General features: G+C 43.4%; 1 protein-coding gene across 2 annotated transcripts in view; it reads left to right on the top strand.

Annotated features, from left to right (window-relative positions):
- Window positions 1–318: 318 nt before the first annotated feature.
- Window positions 319–20,471, top strand: part of LOC133342045 (cadherin-2-like) — a 45,546-nt gene continuing 25,393 nt past the window's right edge. For both annotated transcript variants that reach the window (XM_061550940.1, XM_061550941.1), the window contains exons 1-2: window positions 319–491; window positions 8,783–8,849. In XM_061550940.1, coding sequence (XP_061406924.1) covers window positions 435–491; window positions 8,783–8,849 — 124 coding nt within the window. In that variant the 5' untranslated portion in view covers window positions 319–434. The remainder of the gene's footprint in view (window positions 492–8,782; window positions 8,850–20,471) is intronic.

Here is a 20,471-nt window from a genome sequence, read left to right as displayed (position 1 = left end):
GCTGTTTGTCAATGATGTGCAGTGTGTGTGTCCTCATAGAAGTTTGTCACGGGCGGCGTGAAGACGGGCTTGCGCGTAAGGGTGGAATGGATTTTTATTTGGTGGGGGGACAGCAGTTGGGGTTATTATCTCTGACAAGGGGGTGGGTGGTGGATGGGTGCGGCGGTGGTGGTGGTGTAGGTTGGGGGAGGACGCAGGTTTTTTTTTACTACAGGGCGTGGGTTTCAGTGCAGGGCTGGGTAGGTGATGTCACAGAGGGGCACGGGGCCCTATAAGCAATGCCAGGGAGCGTCCCTCGCTCACTTCACGTGGTGGGGTGACCCGCGAACACGCGCGCACGCTCTCTCCACCGTCGACTATTTGTGGAAGTCGCGGGGTCTGAAAGCAGCGGCCGCTTTTGTCCGGACAACAGCCGTCGCCAGCCCAGCGGAGACATGCAGGGCCCACGCACAGGCGCCTTGCTGTGGATGCTAAGTCTGCTTGCTGTGCAGGTGGGTTTGCATAAACCTCAATACTGGCCTGAATGTTTGTGGATCTCTTATTTTTTTGTTACGTGGCCATTTTAGGCGCAGCTTGTTTAGACGTTGCTGCCATCTGAGTTGAGTTGGAATGCATTTTTTTTATTTTGCAGGTAATTTAGTGTTGTGTTTTTTTTGCGTGAGAATTATTTGCAAAGATTTACATAGAACGCGTATGTATATAGTAATACGAATGCTACGTATAGAATAAGAAAATGAATTGTATGATTCCTTGCCAAACAGTACTGTATCTTCTTTTATCTGGGTCAAAGGTGATCATCAAGAGCTGTGATGTAGAAATATGCCGCGATGTTTTGACAATAATGTACCGTCATAAAAACAGAAAAATCTACTGCACATACAAAACGTCATTCAAATTAAAAGTATTTGAACGTAATGCCAATGAGTAATTTGTTAGTGTACACAAGGGCAGTGTTTAAATCAAGCCACTGTGTTCATTTAATATCGGCAGTGATTTAGAGATTTCAAAAACCCACAATCCAAGTAATGTAGAACATTTAAAGTAATTGATCATGCAATGCACAAAGTAAACATTTGGCCAGAGTTCAATGCCAGCAGATGAATATCTGTTTGCCGAAACTATTATATAAATAACTTCATAGATTAATATCTGAACACCGAAACTATTACATAGAGCACTTCACAGATGCTCCTTCCTTATGAAGAATATTGTTGCACCAAAACAATAAACTGAATTGGCATGCAATCTACAAATAACACTTACTCAAGCACTGACCTAAATACATAGTAACAAACAGTTTTTAGTGCAATGACACTTCTGATATTTTGCTGAGTGTTATTATGCACCATTGCCGATGCAGTATCACGAAAGAATGTTTAATATAAAAACGTGTTTCTTACAATGCAGCCTTGTTCTACTAGAGGACATTTTTGTGCCTTCTTGTAGAACAAGGGTGTGTTACTAACCCATGCTTTTTCAAATGTAGATAACAGTGTCGTGAAGGCTCAACCCGCTTCGTGCCTTGTTTAAACATCAAAAGTGGAAAATCCACAATGTTACTTGACACGTGTGCCAAGATAACTTCTTAAAGATGATTTTTAAAACATAGACTGCAAAGTTATTTTTTTTATATTATAATTACAACAATATTTAGACGTACAGTCGCTGGTTATCCATTGACTTGTTTAATCATTCACAGATGTTGGCATTACACTGTTAATTTGCATTGCAACGACCACAAACCTTACTGCTTGGGGTGGCATTTGGGAGCGGGTTGAGTGATCAGCTAAGCAGAACTCCTCACTTCCAGCGCCTACGATCATGACACCCAGGAGCTCCTTTCAGACACATTCAAAGAGAGGCCCTGCAAAAAGCCGTCATGATAACCAACATATAAGGACGCAGACTCGCCTGGTATACGGGATATCGTAGGTTCGATCCCGACCCTGATGCTTGCTGTATGTTTGTCGTTTGTATTGATTTTTCTCCGCGTCCTTGGGTTTTACCCTCCACATTTGGAATGAACATGCGTTTACAGTATTTGGCTGCTATACATTTCAACGTGATAATCCACTTTGTTGAGCTATCATTTGTTACTTCTGGAAGAGAGCTCCATAGCTCAGTGGGTCTTACCTGCTAAAATAATAAAAGTCGTTTTTCGTTTAGTTTTTTATATAATGCTCAATGCGCCACCGATAGAATCAGTTCATGCGCAAGTGCCAGGTTAATTACACTGGTCAACAAAAAAAAACATTTTTTTCTGGCCTGGACTTTTGCAGCTGTTTTAGACTAATTTCAGGGTGCTGATTCCAAATCTGATCTCAGATTTGCTCTATCACATCTCTTTTTATGCTATCGGCATACCCCATTTTCATTGATTTTACCCGAAATTAACTCTGCCACTTATGATTGCAAGATGTTGCGAGTCAGTGACTGCTTTAGTGTTAAAATATGGTGCTGTATTTCTAGGATAGTGTGTTTATAATATAATTTTATGTAGATATCCACATTTATTTAATATTTTTCTTCTGCAGTTTTGATTGAAAATGCAATATTTGATATCTCAAAAACCTGATTGATAGACAAAAGCTGATGACAGATTTGGAATCAGCACCCCAAAATTACCTTAAAACCGTTGGAATACCTTATGCCAGAAAAAGTGTGTTGACCAGTGTAATTAATACTATTGCAGCAGGATGGTGGATGGTGGTAGCGGCTTCAAGTGGCCTTCATCCAGCAGTTAATTGACCATGGACGAGAATAATGATGAATGCTCCACAGCAAATCATGAGTTTCCTTATGCTATTGCTTTTGCATTGAACAGGGTTCCCATATTTTACACGGAATGTTCTTGCCGATAATATCTCATAATCCAGCAGCATTTGTGTTACAAGCCTGACTGCTGATAAGACCAAGAAGGTCTAAGCTTGTCCAGAGTGCTACCTCATAAAATTGGTCTCTAAAGACAATAGGCTGATGGACATTTGTATGTATATGTGCATACACAGAACGGACTTTGCTTATACAGTAATTAATGTTATTATGGATGGTGAACATACAAAATTCGTATTTTTTGGTTTAAGTTGAAAGATATTTCTCCACACTATTATGAACATACAATGCATATGTGCTGTACAATCTAGATTTGAAGTTTTCGTGACTGCAGGGATCCATACTCTTTGGTTCTTTCGGTAAAGTCACGTAGGTATAAAAAAATATCTACGTGGAAGAACGTTAATCAACCAGGTAGGATGTTGACTGTTGAGTTAGCCGACTCTCTAGGATGTATTGCATTATATTTCTAAGTTTGTTATGTTTGTTTTCTCATTAATTCGTACCTGATGATGGTTGCTTGTGTTGCAATTGAAACGTCGTATTCGATTATTATTTGATTCATTTTCTTTCTACGTGACTTTACCGAAAGAACCAAAAAGAGTAAAGCTACGTCAGTTTTTTAATAATCAGTCCCGTTCTATCACTCTTTCCTGCACCTGCGATTAGCACGGTTGGCTACGTACGGTGCGAAAGAAGTTCAGCGTACATATACATAGAGGCTTCAGTTTAACCAGATGATACCCCATTCAAGATCATAGTTCTTTTGCAAGGGGAAACTCGACGGTTCAAAAGCTCAGAAAGGTGTTTGCAAACGGAGAGAAAAACATAGAAACCGCATTAAATGTTATTGTTATTCGTACAACACAAAACACGACCTGTGTAGGTCTCAATTCCGTGAGGTCTCGGCAATGATTGCTTGACCGCACTGCATCAGATTGGGTTGGCGCATGCGGGTAGCCACTACGTAAGGCTCGAGTGAGGAAGCAATGGGATTTTCCTCTTCTTGGTTCTTTCGGTAAAGTCACGTAGAAGGGAAATAATAAAATAATAAAAATAAAACATAAAATACAATTCTCACGACGTTTCGGCCACAACGCAAGCAGCCGTCCTCAGGTGAAGAACAGGTCTGTCGGAAAGACAGCGTCTGACTTGATTTGACCCAGACTGTCTTTCCGACAGACTTGTTCTTCACCTGAGGACGGCTGCTTGCGTTGTGGCCGAAACGTCGTGAGAATTGTATTTTATTGTTTTATTTTTATTATTTTATTATTTCCCTTCTACGTGACTTTACCGATAGAACCAAGAATATGAATCCCTGCAGTCACGAAAGCTTTAAATCGAAATGTAATGGGATTTTCGTTGAACCCACGCATCCACTGCCCACTGCGTAAGCCCCCGCAGCCTATAGCACCTCTTGTGCATGGTGGTGGCCCAATTTGAGCACGATTCCGGGCTTTAAAAAAACAACCCTGCTTTAGCCTCCCAGATGTTGACTAGATCAGCCATGTGGAACACTTTGACGTCTTTGCCTTGCGTACTTTGCGCTTCGTAACGCACAGTGCGGTCAACAGGTCAACGTTGCTAAGGTTCAAATAAAGACGTAGAAATGTCTACTTGTGTTAAGGAGGGAGGGTCGCTTCGTCAAGTTGTGTTAAATGTAACTATGCCATAGAACGTCGCGGTATTTATTTCAAATCATCTACGTTACATTTAAGTTAGAATGCAGTTTTTAAAAAAAATTCACACTGAAGATTCAAATTGCTTTAAAGTTAACATTTTACTTTGGCGGGGGGAAATTAAAGTTTCCGTGATTGTTTCTCCCTGAAAAATGGATATACTGTGATAGAATAATTAACTATTGAAGCGAACAACTGCAATTGCATAGTCTCTGGTTCTTTCGGTAAAGTCTCGTAGATAGAAAAATAAATAAAAGAACACGACGTTTCGGTCGCAACACAAGCGACCGTCTTCAGGCGATGATCCACTGCAATTGCTTTAAACTCAATACGTAACAAGACAAAGGTCCCCCGTGTAGCCTTAACGGACTGTTGAGGGCAAGTGCCGGCACGGCACACGAGGGGGTGGGTGGCCAACACTACGCCCGGCCGCCTTTGTCTCCATCGTCGCGATGTTTACACTCCCGCACCAGGTGCTCATTTAAGGCCGAGTCGACCTAGGGGAGGCCCAGGACCGGCGTAGATAATCGTCACTTGGCGGTGGTGTTGGTGGTGGTGGCCGTGAGCGGGAATCGAACTCGGGTCGCCGGAGATGGTCGCGAAGCGTCGTGCTCATCACAACCCATCGGCTAAAGCAGGTTTCTGGGAGTGTGTCTTATCAACTGAACACTCCTTTACGTTCACCTTGTTGAGGCAGTACTGTATGTGGACATCTTGTGCACCCACGGGATGCCACAGATGTGCCCTGCCAACTTTATCCCTTCAGGGGAGATGTAAACATCTCTGTAGAATCGTCTTGACTGAAATAGGCAACCTGTTCCAAATAAAGTTTTTTTTATAAAAACAACAGTGGATCCTTTGCAACAACAAAAACTTGCTACATGCAGAGAAAGAGGTTACCGAAGCCTTAATGGAGGGAAAAGTAAAATAAATAACAGAAGAATGCTGTGCTGAGGCCATGAGGTCATTTTAATGGAATGTGGCACGCGATCAAACACTTGGCTGGCACAGACAAATTCTACGCTTAGCAGAGCCCGACTCTCCTGGAGAAAAGACCTTGCCACAAACACATATAAACACGTAATAAACATCATGGGACCTCCTTTGCCAGTACCAAAATACGAGAATAGGTTTTCCCCTTTTTTCTGGCAACAAAACAGGTGTTAAGATGTTAAAACACCAAACTGAAACCTTTTACAATGAATCATGTCTGCATTAACCACAATGCTTGTGGTCAGAATGCAAACAAAAAACATACTCTGATAATATATGCATTGTCTTTGAAACTGATTGGTCCACACCAGAGACAGCTTTCTTTCGAGGCGAGTCTCAAACGGTGTTAGACCAGAGGATGTTTTTGTTTGCATTCTGACCACAAGTATTGTGGTTAATGCAGACGTGATTCCTTGTTAAATGTTTTAGTTTGGTGTTTTAACATCTTAACACAACTGGTTTGTTGCCGCAAAAAAGGGGAAAACCTATTCCCACATAATAAACAATTCAAGGCACAGGATAAATTCGATAATTAGTCCACAATGTTTTTAATGAACCCATACCAGGTTACTCTTAATTTGCAATCCGTATTTTTATACCGATATATCCATAATGCAAAATAAATGATGCCTCCTTCTCGTGTTTGTCCCTCCACACTAAGAAAATATATTTTGTTTGCACAAGCCATCGGGAGAAACGGCTTTCTGGGAGTGGATCTTCATCGCCAATATTGGTTCAACATGGGCAAGTCTCTGGACCGGTTTTGACACCCGGTGTCTCACCCGCAGCCAAGCTTGCTTGAACCATTGTTGGTGAACTATCTGATGTTCATAAGCAATGGCCCTTTCTGTAATTATGATACAGGCTATTACAAGCTGCACATTACTTCATAATTGAGAGAGAAAATCATTAAAGATAAGGCATTTATCGACAATAGAAGGCGTGCATATAATTTGTTGCAAATTTGCTGATTGCAATGTAATGTGATAATGTTTATAACACTAACGTGTGCAGACAGCATGCGTACACGTGGAGGCTGAATGAAAACAATCCTTCCAAAATATTTGTGTTTAATATAACGCTGCAAATAGAATAGGTATGTACTCGGACGTTAAATTAATGCATGACAAAAGGCCGGTAATTAACAACGTAAATGATTATAATTGTCGGGAGTGAATTAGTCGTGGTTCTTAAGTTTTCGTGACTGCAATATTCCATACTCTTTGGTTCTTTCGGTAAAGTCACGTAGGTATAAAATAAAAGAAAACACTTTTTTTTATAAAAAAAATTAAAAAACATTTTTAAAATCACGACGTTTCGGAAGCAACACAAGCTTCCGTCATCAGGTGGGAAACCCACAGCAAGAAATACAATTACTGTAGTGGACAAGAGCCGTTCGTAACAAGATATATTATATACGGCAAGGAAGGGGGGGTAGGAGCCAGGGAGGAGAAGCAGGGGGACGTGGGGGGGTGCGGGGTGATGGTGAGAGAGGAGTCAAAGTTCAACATTTCCAACGAGTTGACTGTGCGACTAACACACGCTGGTACGACCCAAGGCTTCGGTAGCCTTGGGTCGTACCAGCGCGTGTGTTAATGACGGAAGCTTGTGTTGCTTCCAAAACGTCGTGATTTAAAAACAAAAAAATTTCATATTTATTTTTTTATATAAAAAAAAAGTATTTTATTTTATACCTACGTGACTTTACCGAAAGAACCAAAGAGTACGAATTAGTCATCTTCGAATGTACAACCATCGCTTTACACAACCTATCTTATGATTCATATCCCCAATGATTCATATCCCCAATGAATAATCGAGAATGCATCACGTCGGCAGAACAAGCCACGAAGATTGTGGATGGGATAAACATGAAAAAAATGTTAATTGTCTTGACTATATTATCTCAACCCAAACATTAATGTAAACACATGTGTTTATTTAAAGAAAAACACGCAAATATGGATTATATTTTTTTTTGCATTAAAACAATCACATTTTAACTTACTTATTTTTTCAAAATTATGAGCAACCTGGGATTGTGACGGACACTCTTCTTCCGATATTAGGAAGCCACTGGAGTTCTGAATATTTAAATCTCGATAAAAAACTAATTTCTTTAGAACTGCTGTTTGTGTTTAGTGTGTTGTCCTTCCCCCACACCTCTGATAATGATCGCGGTTGGCTATGCACGGTGCGAAAGAAGTTCAGCATACATACATAGACTCGCATAGAGACCAATAGACTCACACAGAGACACATACATCACCATATTTGTCTGGGGCCTTTTATTGATTTGCTTTGGCTATTTCTTTATAATTTTCAGATTTATTTAGTTATTGATTTCCTACACTCCAGGAAGAGAAGATTCATCAATAGAATACGCTATGGTGCCGACTCTACGAGTAACTCAAGCCGAGGAGATTGTTATGAGTTATTGAACAATTTTGTCACGTTTATCAGAGCCACTGTCTGGCCTCACCTGAAAGTGTGTGAATGCTAAATTGGACGTTTGCCCACATATGCCAGGATGCTCGTTCAATAAGAATGTTTTAACGTCTGGGCACAAGCTTCTGATACAAACGGTAGCCAGCCTGTGTTGATCAGTCATCGTGTAAGACGTTTGTATTCTAAGAAGCCCTGGGAAAACACAAGTCACAATCAATTGTCAATTTGAGGGGGCGGGAGTGACTTAAAAAATGGGGGGGGGGGGGGGAATGTACACAAACTATGACTGCCCATACTCTTTGGTTCATTCGGCAAAGTCACGTAGGTATAAAATAAATCAAAATAAATCACCATGACTGGCCAGTACAAAAGAGGAGGAAGCTACAATGGCTTGGGCAATGTTGCTCTAAGACCAGATGCACTTTCCAATCCCGCCCTGCAAGGCCCAGTCGTAGGGATGAGTGAGAGAGGTTGACCATGGAGCAGCTAGATAAACTGTAAACTTTTTTTTCTTTTTTACAAGGTAAGGTCCCAGCTGAGCGATGTACAGTAGCTCTTTTTCAGAAGCGACTTTGGCATCACGAATGATAGCTCAACGAAGTGGAAATGTATCGCAGCCAAATATGCTAAACACACGTTCGTAAATGTGGAGGGGAAAAAAACCGGTTGCGGAACAGAGAGCCCCGGCCGGTGGCAGACTATTGCGTTGCGCATGTTGCAAATGACTGGGAAGTGGAGAGAGTTGATTTCTCAAGCATCGCTGGCATATCCACAGACCCACATGGCTTCTCAATGATGATGATGATGTGCACATGTTCTTCTAATTCCAGGTGCTGTGGACATCCGTGTCAGCCTGTCCAGAGCAGGGCTCCCACAACGGAGATGGCTCGCACGATGGTAAGTGCTCAGGTCGTTCTTTAACTGCAGGAATGGCTTCGAATGAACAGCTGAGGATACTTAATAATGCCAACCGCTTTTGTGTCATTTTTTTCCCACTATAGCTGCACTTCCTTTGTGCGAAGGCAAATCCGTCAAGACTCTTTAAAATGCGATGCCTTAAAACACCATTATCAGATCACATGACAACACGCGACTGACTGCGGCACAGTCCGTGTCGTCGACCTGCGGGTGATGCGGTGAATGTGCCCAACTCGTGGCACGCAATGAGACATCGCGCTGACTGACAACCGATGCGCTCGTCCCTCCTGACATTTATGTGCGGCACGTTTCGGCAGGAAGGAGTAGCTAAGTGAACAACAACAAAAAAACAACCTCCCAACAGGAGAAAAAGGCAGGATGTGAACTCGTGCCAACATCATGTTGCAATGACGCTTCTCAATAAGACGACATTAGATGCCTGCAGAGTAAACCAATTTTGTGCTGCGCTCTTAAGTGACCCACAGGGCTGCAACGCACCGTTAGGCGTATGGGCGACACCGTGTCGGATCTCGCTGGGCTGCATTGGCTTCCGGTTGCCCAACGATACATTACGAGGTCGCGCTCATTACACACAAAGTGCTTGCCGCAAATGAACCACAATCTCGTCAAGGAGCATAAACCATCACGTAAAACTCCAGTCATCCTTGCAGTGGCTTTTGGTTAGCCATTGAACAAAGACGGCCACCGCATGGCACGTGATCAGATGCGCTTCTGCGGCTGTCTGGATCACTCTTCTGATATTGGGAAGCTACTGGAGCTATGCAGATTAAAATCTAGATTGAAAACGAATTTCTTTAGAACTGTGTTTAGTTTGTTGTCCTTCCCCCGCGCCTGCGATTAGCATGGTTGCCTATGTACGGCGTGAAATAAGTTCAACATACATACCTACACAGACAACACGTGCCACTTACAGTACATGCCATGCGTAAAGCTCCTCGTATAACCTGGCTCAATTTCTACACGCTGTTCGTGTGAACATCTGCTGTGGTCTGCCTTACATGGTACATCAAAGGTAATGGCTGGAGCAGCCAATGCACCGCCTGGCTGCTTTGTTTCTGTACAGTGAAGACGGTTTTCTACGATTGGCCGTGGACTCAACAGGACAATGTCAAGTTTGCGTTTTAGGATTTTCGGACGGTTTTTACACGACCGCCGCGTAGTAACTGGATGCCTCTCGGTGCTAACGAAAGCGACATAACCCGACGACGCCGCGTGATGACAATACTTTTGATGGACAAAAATTCGTGGAGTTGGATGTAAAATTAGGGACGTGATTTCCCATGATAGCGCACTTTTTATAATCAATCCGAATTCCGGGTTTTTTTTTACCCGATTGATCCAGAATGTTGGAATGTATTCCCAATTCACGCACCTGGTTCTCCTTTCACTTTTACGCACACATGATCGTACGATTTAAAATACGAGCTATTATCATTGGGGGGGGGGGGGGGGCAATTTTGGCGACCGTGCGTGTACAAGTTATGGGTGGCGGCGGTCAACTTATGTGTGTGTGCAGCTGGTAAATCCAGTAATTGTAAGTGTAAAAGTCTCGACGAGCTAAATTGTCAACCGTTTAAGAGATTTTTTTTTTTTCTCTCTCTGTGGGAATGACATCAGCTGTGAAAATGGAACACGGCTAGATGTGACATGCCACAAGCTGAGAGAGTTTACACCCCCAAAGGGAGCAGCCGGGACATGAGCTATCAGTCTTGTGGTAGGTCTTAAAAAGTGACGCGTTATTAATGCTCAGATGATTTGACTTCCCACTGTGGTGATCATGGAATTGCCGTATACATACGGTAGCCTATAAGGAGAGTGTATCATTATTATAACTCGCACAATGTCCGGGTTGCAGTTCAGCAGTTTAAATATATTAAATCTGGCAAATGTACAACAATTGCTTTTGACCAATGCTTTGTAATTGGCCACTCGAATTATGATTGATGTAATTTTTTTGAAACAATTTGTTTGAATTTGTTCAAGAACATCCTTTTTATCTATATATATATCTCCAATTATATTCAATTACATGAGTAATCGGAACTCGACAGGTAACAACGCACGCACCGTGAAAGATTGAACCCAGGAAATGATGTCACAGAACCACATTTTAAGTGAATTCATAATCCCCTCTTCAAACACATTGGCGGTTGCGACGTTGATCGGTAGAAAGGGCACTGAGCTGTAACCGGGCAACCCGAGTTTGATTTCTGTAATGACTAACGTGAGTGGTGAGGCCGATCTGAATCACTCCTGTGCCGGTATAGTAAAATAACGCCCAGTGTGGGATGGCCTTAATTCAGCAGTGGATTGAACAAAGGGCTCCATATATGATGATGTTATTGGTTCTTTCGGTAAAGTCACGTAGAAGGGAAATAATGATAATTTTTATTGTTTTATATTAATTTAATTTTATTATTTCCCTTCTACGTGACTTTACCGAAAGAACCAAGAATATGAATCCCTGCAGTCACGAAAGCTTTAAATCAAAATATATTATGTTATTATGATTATTTTTATTCTCAGAGCTAGAATACGTCACTTAGAGTAAACAACTACATTGAATATTACGGGGTTACCTGTGGAGTTGTCGGTGACAAAAGGCTGACTTCACTGAAACTGCACCTCACTGCGCTTATGGACGGGGGATTAACCAAGGGTGGCTGAATCTCCATCTCCAGTTACAAACCTGGGGATGGCAGGACCTCTGGCTAGCGGTACTCTGACATGGTTATGAATCAACAGAACACTGGGGCTTGGTGTTGACAAATACGGTCGTGAATGGTGTTCTTGGGAGTACAGTTTAAACTCTTTCAGTCATTTCGATTTAAAGCTTTCGTGACTGCAGGGATTCATCTTCTTGGTTCTTTCGGTAAAGTCACGTAGAAGGGAAATAATAAAATAATAAAAATAAAACATAATAAAATACAATTCTATTATGTATTATTATTATTTTATTATTTCCCTTCTACGTGACTTTACCAAAAGAACCAAGAAGATCTTTCAGTCATCTCACAACTTACCCAAAAATGTGTCATGGCCACTATTTTCCCACTCTATATCACTATACTGTATCTCTCTCCCATTGCCATGAACTTTATCTCTGTTAAAATCCTTTTTTATTTTGATTGTTTCCTTGCAATTTAGACCTTTTACACATCTCCCCCCATTCGCTCCTTATTCCATGCGTTCTACGTTTAGCTATATAACTCGTGAGTGTTGCCTCGGTCCCTTATTGAATCGCACGTCCGTCTGAAACGCACCACATGGCATTCAACGGGGCCCTGCGACATGGCTGCCACTCGCGAGTGAGGTTACACGTGCGTGTTTCGGCATGGGGGCACGCAAACGCGGTCGCTATTCTGCCGATGTGCAGAATGCTATGCGCCATGCTCATAACCAAAATTGGGACAGGGGGGAAACTCACAGAGGCCACGTGTTTTCATCTGAAGCCAAGATACAAATGAATCGCTGTCGGGCAGCACAATTGCTACACACGCGTGACGGTTGTACACAAGAAGATTTAAATCATCGTTTGGATAGCAGGATTTGACAACGTTGTATGCTATCTCCCCTCCCAAAAAAACCCCTTAAAATCCAGCAGCAAAATTATTTTCATTGATACAGGTGGCAGGGATTGTGTGCCTTGGATAGGATTCTTCACAATCCATTTGATGAATTGTGATTTATTTCCTTGCAATTTACACCTTTCCATTTTGCTTGAAAAACGAAACTTTTTTTCTCCCATTTTTTATCACGTGATATGTTTTTTTAATGAAAAATAAGTAAATAAAGGTGCAGCCCTGAAATGTCACGCTCATGCCACTGCTGGCGGAAGGGCCTCCAACTAGAGCGGTGCTATTTAATCTTTACTTGCAGGCTGTTCTCAATCCTTAAAAAAACATTATAATGCTAATAAATACATAGGTTTGATGAAACAAAGTAGTTGTACTTACGTGCCCGTCCTTAATTTATTTTTTCAATGACTTACCTTCTCAAAAAGATCTGGCCACGTCTCGCACCCCCAGAAAGGCCATCTCGCACCCCCAGGGGGTGCAGCTTTCAAACCCGGGTTATGAACCACTGCTCTAGAGGGAAGCTCTGGAGAGCCCCCTCGAGCCCCTCAAGAGGGCCTGGCCAACTCTTTCCGGCTCGCCCATACTCCTTGGAAAGGGGTTGGGGGGGGAGTACCCACACTTTATCCCACGACACACGACCTGCATGCAGATTGACTGTGCTCTACCCATTTCTATTTCTGGGTGGACAGATGCGGTCTGGATGAGTGGGTGGGGTAGGTTCTATTAAACTTGCCCCATTCTATCCACTATTGTGCTGGGACCACCATTGGAACCTCCTTTGCCAGTAGCAAAATATGATAATTGGTTTTTTACCTTTTTATCTGCCTTTTGGCGTCATCTGGTCCAACACCATGTGAGACTAGGCTTTAAGAAAAGCTGTCTTGGGTGTGGAACAATCAACTTCAAGGACAGTGCATACATTATCAGAGTTGTGTTTTTTGTTTGCATTCCGACCGCAGGTATTGTGGTCAATGCAAACATGACTCCTTGTAAAAAAGGTGTCAGTTTTGTTGCCAGATAAAAGGGTAAAAAAAGACAATTATCATCGTGCTGGGAATATGGAATAGCAGTCGTGACGTCTGGACTGCAAGTTCGGTGGTGTGTGTGCTAACCATTACACCACTGCAGCATCCAGTCTTAGAATAATCTTAGGCAGTGTTCACGCACATCATCTGCAGTATTAATAACGCACTGAGGCAGCAACTGGACTCGCGCTAAATTGACACATTTCAATGAATGGTATTTCCATCATGAGCAGCACTGGTCACCACCACTGCCATGCAGCAAGCCCTAGCACGGTGCTGTGAAGGGCAAGTCAATTATCTCTGCGGGTTAAACATTTCTGATATCTACTATTAGAGCTCGCTTGTGATGTTGATGCTGTGATGTTGATGCTCAAGAGCAGAATCAGGAACCAGAGGTTTTGTTTTACCCTTCGCATTCATTTAAAACGTGGCACGTAGATATGTGCCGGTTTACATTTTCATTGGTCGGAATTTTTTCCATGCATATGAAATCTCAAATTATGTATTTTAGTATAAACAGACGTTCCTCGCATAACATGTGGCAAAGAAAATATTAAGTATCATCTAATTTAATTATTTTAGCCCTGCATTTACAAAAGACGTATAAATGTAATATTTAATTAAAAAAATTAACATTACAAAAAAATACTTCATAATGAGTTGAATAACAATTAATTAAGATGAAAACGATTGCTACTTTCAGAGATGACTTAATGAGGTATAACTTGAGGGCTTCTCGAACGTCTTCGTGGGCCACTTCTACTCAGATCTAAGACGGCTGCACCCGTGACGCGTGTGGTGACGTCATCAGAAACACGTGTGTTTTTTTATCTTCTTGGTTCTTTCGGTAAAGTCACGTAGAAGGGAAATAATAAAATAATAAAAATTTAACATAATAAAATACAATTCTCACGACGTTTCGGCGACGTCGTGAGAATTATTTTATTATGTTTTAAAATAATAAAAATTAAACATAATAAAATACAATTCTCACGACGTCTCGGCCACGTCGTGAGAATTATTTTATTATGTTTTATTTTTAGTATTTTATTACTTCCCTTCTACGTGACTTTACCGAAAGAACCAAGAAGATGAATCCCTGCAGTCACGAAAGCTTTAAATCGAAATGTGTTTTTACTTTAGTATTTAATAATCATTCAATCAATAATTTTATTACATTATTATATTTACATGGTTTTTTTGCGCGCATAACTGTGAAACGCATAGCGCGTGAGTGCGAAGTATGTCCCTACAAGATGAATCGCGTACAATGTGAATTCACGGGGGTGTATATTGCAGTAAATCTGAAATATTCAATAGAAAAATTGTTCAGCTCATGATTATTAATGAGGGGGGGGGGGGTTGCCCATGTGGAGTGACGTCACCCGCTAATGGTTATTGGGAAGGGGTGCGGCATGTGGAGTGACGTCACGCCCTCATGGTTATTGGGGAGGAGTGCGGCATGTGGAGTGACGTCACCCACCCATCATTAATAAGGGGGGGGTTGCCCCATGTGGAGTGACGTCACCCGCTCATGAATATTAACGAGGGGAGGGGTGCGGCATGTGGAGTGACGTCACCCGCCCATGATCATTAATGAGGGGAGGGGTGCTGCATGTGTAGTGACGTCACCCACTCATGATTATTAATGAAGGGGGGGGTGCGGCATGTGAAGTGACGTCACCCCCCATGGTTATTAATGAGGGGAGGGGTGCGGCATGTGTAGTGACGTCACCCGCCCATGATCATTAATGAGGGGGGGTGGGCCTCATGTGGAGTGACGTCACGCGCGGGACGGACAGACATTTCTGGGTGATTGTAGTAGGTAATTTGGAATGAACCCATGACCTTCTGTATATCAGGCGAGGTAGTTAACATCTCGCCACCGCGGCGCCCCCAGTTTTATATTGGGGAGTAGAAAAGGGTATAAGGGGAAAGATAAATAATGTCCTGGGAGAAAGAAACGGGGTCAGGGGAAAGGGGGGAACGGCAGGGGGCAGAGTGGGGGAAAAGGGAGGGCAAAAGAGTGGAAGACGTCTCATAAATTCTAGTTTTGAAGCTTTCGTGACTGCAAGGATTCATATTCTTAGGGTTTTTTCGGTAAAGTCACGTAGGTAAAAAATAACAATTAATAAAAGTAAAATAAAAATAAAATAAAAATCACGACGTTTCGGATTTTTATTTCATTTTTATTTTACTTTTATTAATTTTTATTTTTTACCTACGTGACTTTACCGAAAAAACCTAAGAATACGTCTCATAAACACCACAAAATGAAATAATTAACACGCGACATGCAAACTTGTGAACTAACGTCCCCACACGGCAGCACTCCGCTCCCGCACGTTCCCAGAAAAGGGGCCGCAGCCCCCCCCCCCGCAGCCCCCCACAAACAGCAGTACCCCCCCCCTCCACCCAACCTCCCCGCCAGCGGAACTTCAATTTAGACCCCCGTGTGGCCTCAAAACTCCCGTTCTCTGTCTTTAAGCTTGTGGCTTAAATTCTCCAATTACTGCAATGGCTAGGGAGGGTGGTATGCCACTGCTTCCACGAAAATGGGGTTTCGTGGCTTTTGTAGTCCTTTGTGAGTGCACATTGCTGATTGTCAGAAGGGCACTAAAGTAGTTTACAGGCAGTGGACATTGGCTCGTTCTTTTAAAAAAAAAAACATCATCATAAGCCACTTCGATTTAAAGCTTTCGTGACTGCAGGGATTAATCTTCTTGGTTCTTTCGGTAAAGTCACGTAGAATGGAAATAATAAAATAATAAAAATAAAACATGATAAAATAATTATTTTATGAAGTTTTATTTTTTAATTTTATTATTTCCATTCTACGTGACTTTAAAATAAATAATTAAATACAACACTATTTAATAGTTATTTTATTTAATTTTTTATTTTATTATTTTATTATTTCCATTCTCCGTGACATCACCGAAAGAACCAAGAAGATAAGCCACTTCGTTGAGCTATCATTTGTGGCCAGGTCACTTCTGAAAAAGAGTTGCATAGCTCAGTGGGCCTTACCTTGTAAATTAAAAACAAGTCTATAGTCTTATATAGTTTATAATTTTTCTACCTTCACCTGTCGGCCCAGCCCCGGATCGCGCAGTGGTTAGAGTACGCGGCTCGCAATCAGAAGTTCAAATCCTGGTTGAGGGTAAATTCAGCTCTTCACTCACCCCCACCGCGTTCCCCTGGATGATGAGAAAGCTCCGGAAAATAAGACGCACATCAAACGTGTTCCAGGTGTCAATAAAATAATACAAATCTGGTTACATACACACGCACACACACTTAGCGGAACATAAGATGCCCCCGCTCTCAACTTTTGATTTAAAATGCAGGAGGAATTAAGAGTGTGTCTTGTAATCCATAGAATATGGTGCCTCTTTCTACGGTACCAACATCAATGCTTGTCCTCTGGAAAGGTTTGCCCTTGCCATACCAATGTGGAATTTCGAATTAATGTTCAGGTCTGTAAATAAATAGATTGGAAAATGCCTCGCACTCAACTGAGTGGGGAAACCACTGATTTATTCTGCTATCCCATCAATGCGGTGTGGATCTGAGTTACTTTGGCTAGATGTGGGAAGAGGCAGACCTGAGTCAAGAGGAGTCGGACTTTATACTCATTCCCTTCGTAACCCTCCGCACCACACTCAATGGTATTTCACCACCAACCCGTAAACATCAGACTCGGTTTTCTTTCCAGTGACTAAAACCTTCCCTCTGTACCGGATAATTATTGCTACGGTCTCATATAAAACACAAATTCAGCTGAATTTGGAAAATTGCCGTCATGTCTGAGGTGACGCACCCATGTCCTACCCCGCTGCGCTCAATAGAATTCAATGTAAAGCAGTTAGACGGATTGACGATCCAGTCCTCAACGATTCACTCTCACCGGTGGTCAGTCACCTCCTAGTCACTCTTCTCTTTGTATAACCATGGTCACTCTTTACGCGAACTTCTTCACCAATTGATTCCTCCACTCAATTCGTGGACTTTGTCACCAGACACCGACTGGTTTGTCTCGTCCACACTGTGTTCGGACACCACACTGCAGGTCACAACACCACACAAAGCCAAAGATACCCCTATAGCCTTAAAAGACTGTTGGGGCAAGTGCTGTTAGCGAGCACCTATGAAGGCCAGAACGGTACACGAGGGGTGCGTGGCCAGCACCACGCCCGACCGCCTTTGTCTCCCCAATGGCGATGTTTACACACCGCACCAGGTACTCATTTGAGGCTGAGTCGACCTAGGGCAGGCACAGGACCAGTTCAGATAATCGTAACTGGGTGTTGACCGTGAATCGAACCCGGGTCCCCGGGTTCGTAGCGCAGCGTAGCGCTAACCGCTACACTACCGCTCCCCACTACAACACCACACACACACTCACCCACCCACTCTCACACTCATCCACACTCACCCACACACACACTCACCCACCCACTCACTCACACACTCACCCACACACTTACCCACACTCACCCACACACTCACCCACACTCACCCACCCATTCACACACTCACCCACTCACTCACTCACTCACACACTCACCCACACTCACCCACACACTCACCCACCCACACACTCACCCACACTCACCCACACACTCACCCACCCACACACTCACCCACCCACTCGCTCACACATTCACCCACACCCACCCACACACTCACCCACCCACATACTCACCCACACACTCACCCACTCACATACTCACCCACACACTCACCCACCCACTCACCCACCCACTCACCCACACACTCACCCACCCACACACTCACCCACACACTCACCCACCCACACACTCACCCACACACTCACCCACCCACACACTCACCCACACACTCACCCACCCACACACTCACCCACACACTCACCCACCCACACACTCACCCACACACTCACCCACCCACTCACCCACTCACACACTCACCCACACTCACCCACACACTCACCCACCCACCCACTCACTCACCCATACACCCACACACTCACACACTCACCCACACACTCACCCACCCACATACTCACTCACACACTCACCCACCCACCCACACACTCACCCACCCACATACTCGCTCACCCACTCACCCACCCACACACTCACCCACCCACTCACCACACTGCAGATCACGACACGTCTCTTTCCACTTCTTCCCCTGCACTGCTCAACTTTGGAATTCTCTCCCGACGTCACTTTTCTCTCCATTCGAGAAACGCATTCGCTCGTCCGTGTTACGACTTTAATAGTGCCGCTTGTTTGCTGGCCCCACTGGCGTTTTGGGCCTACGCTCAGCAACTGTTGAATAACAACAACCCACACACACTTGGAGATGAGCACATGCATTGTCCCCATGACGTTACCGAGCCCCACACACGCCCGTTCCAGACGAGCTAAACTGCAGTTTTAAGCAGTTATAATCGCCTCTTTTCTTAATAATTTGCACGCTAATTAATGTGGATTATGATGTTCATATAAACGCCAGAGACGACGTGCTGGCTCCGTCGGCCTCCATCCACATCTCCCACTTTACGCCTTTGGATGATGAACATAATTACAGGGTAATACGACACCCACCCTGTGACACAATGCCGGGTCTTCAATCAACCCTTTAATCTGAGCCGCATTTTGCCTCAATTCTAGCGTTGAGTAGACGTGCGGCAAGCAGGCTTCGAAATGTCCAAATCCCACATGCTTTCTCCCACCCCAAGTGAGAGTCATTTGGGAATTTCGACATCCCGTCAATGTGAAAGCGTTCGGGTTAGATAAGAATTGGGGTAGATAAGAATTGGGGTGACCATTTATGGCCTTGTCCTGTGGACAATATCTTGGAGCCTCTGTGAAGTGCACAATAACCCGCGTGGGATGTATAAAGCTGACGGACGTGAGATGGCATTTGCTGTGCTCAGCGTTAGAGTATGCTTTGTAAGCGCATATGCATGTCAGAATTCATATTGGCGGTACTGCATTGTGTATGAATTTTAACGTTGACAATTTATGATAGGGAAGCACAGTAAAATTGCTCTGCATGTAGGTATACAGAGCACAGTTTCAAAATTAGTTGATTTTTTTTCTCAGCACCACGTATACCCTCGATCATAAAACACCACGTATCTTGTATCATACGTCGCTTTAGTAGGCCTTGGAAGCTAAGCCGGGGACCAGCCTGGGTGTGGTGGGCAGCAGAGGGCAGTGCAAAATAAAAAATAAAAAATCTGTCGTACTGCACATGCACGCTTTCACATTTGTGCTCCCCACCTTCACCAACCTGCACTGATGAGAAAGGTGAAATATGGTCAAGTATCCCCCTCGACCTCGGATGGCTTGTGTACAGAACAATGGAGAGCTACGCTTTCTACATTTGCCACCCCAGGTGGTACCCACAACCCTGCCCCCTCCCTGTTGGCTCATGACCTAAATGGTGAGGTCATCCCTGCAGAGACTAAAATTAAATGTTGTGTGGCCCATGCTTACGATGACACCTGTGCCAAGATGTCTGGACTCCGCTTGTACTCGGGGATTACTGTGATGGAAGCAGCGCCACAGCAATGAGCTCATTGCCTTGACGAATGAGGCAGCTAAATCACAGCAGCAGCAGCAACACCCATCACACTTTTAACATATGCCTAACAGGAGGCCAGAAGTGGCATTGCACAATACAATACAATTTGAAACTTGATTTGAAGCTTTCGTGACTGCAGGAATTACTCTTTGGTTCTTTCGGTAAAGTCAAGTAGAAAGAAAATGAATGAAATAATAGAATACGACGTTCCAAGCAGAGTTCAAGTTCATTTATTAGGTATAGCCCTGTGAGCCATTCGGCTCTTGAATCGGGTGCAACCGCAACAAACAGAAAATACAAGAAAAGACAGCAAAATATTGCAGAAAAAACACCGTACACCAACGCTGTGTGCAAAAATCCCAGTGGGATGCAAGTCAAACAACCAACAAGAGAGA

Source organism: Lethenteron reissneri, chromosome 13 (assembly GCF_015708825.2).
Source record: "Lethenteron reissneri isolate LAM-NWPU_2019-01 chromosome 13, ASM1570882v1, whole genome shotgun sequence".
In the NCBI taxonomy this organism is placed as follows: Eukaryota; Metazoa; Chordata; class Hyperoartia; order Petromyzontiformes; family Petromyzontidae; genus Lethenteron; species Lethenteron reissneri.
Note: the sequence above shows the minus strand (reverse complement) of the source record. Positions and strands in the feature narration are given on the sequence as shown.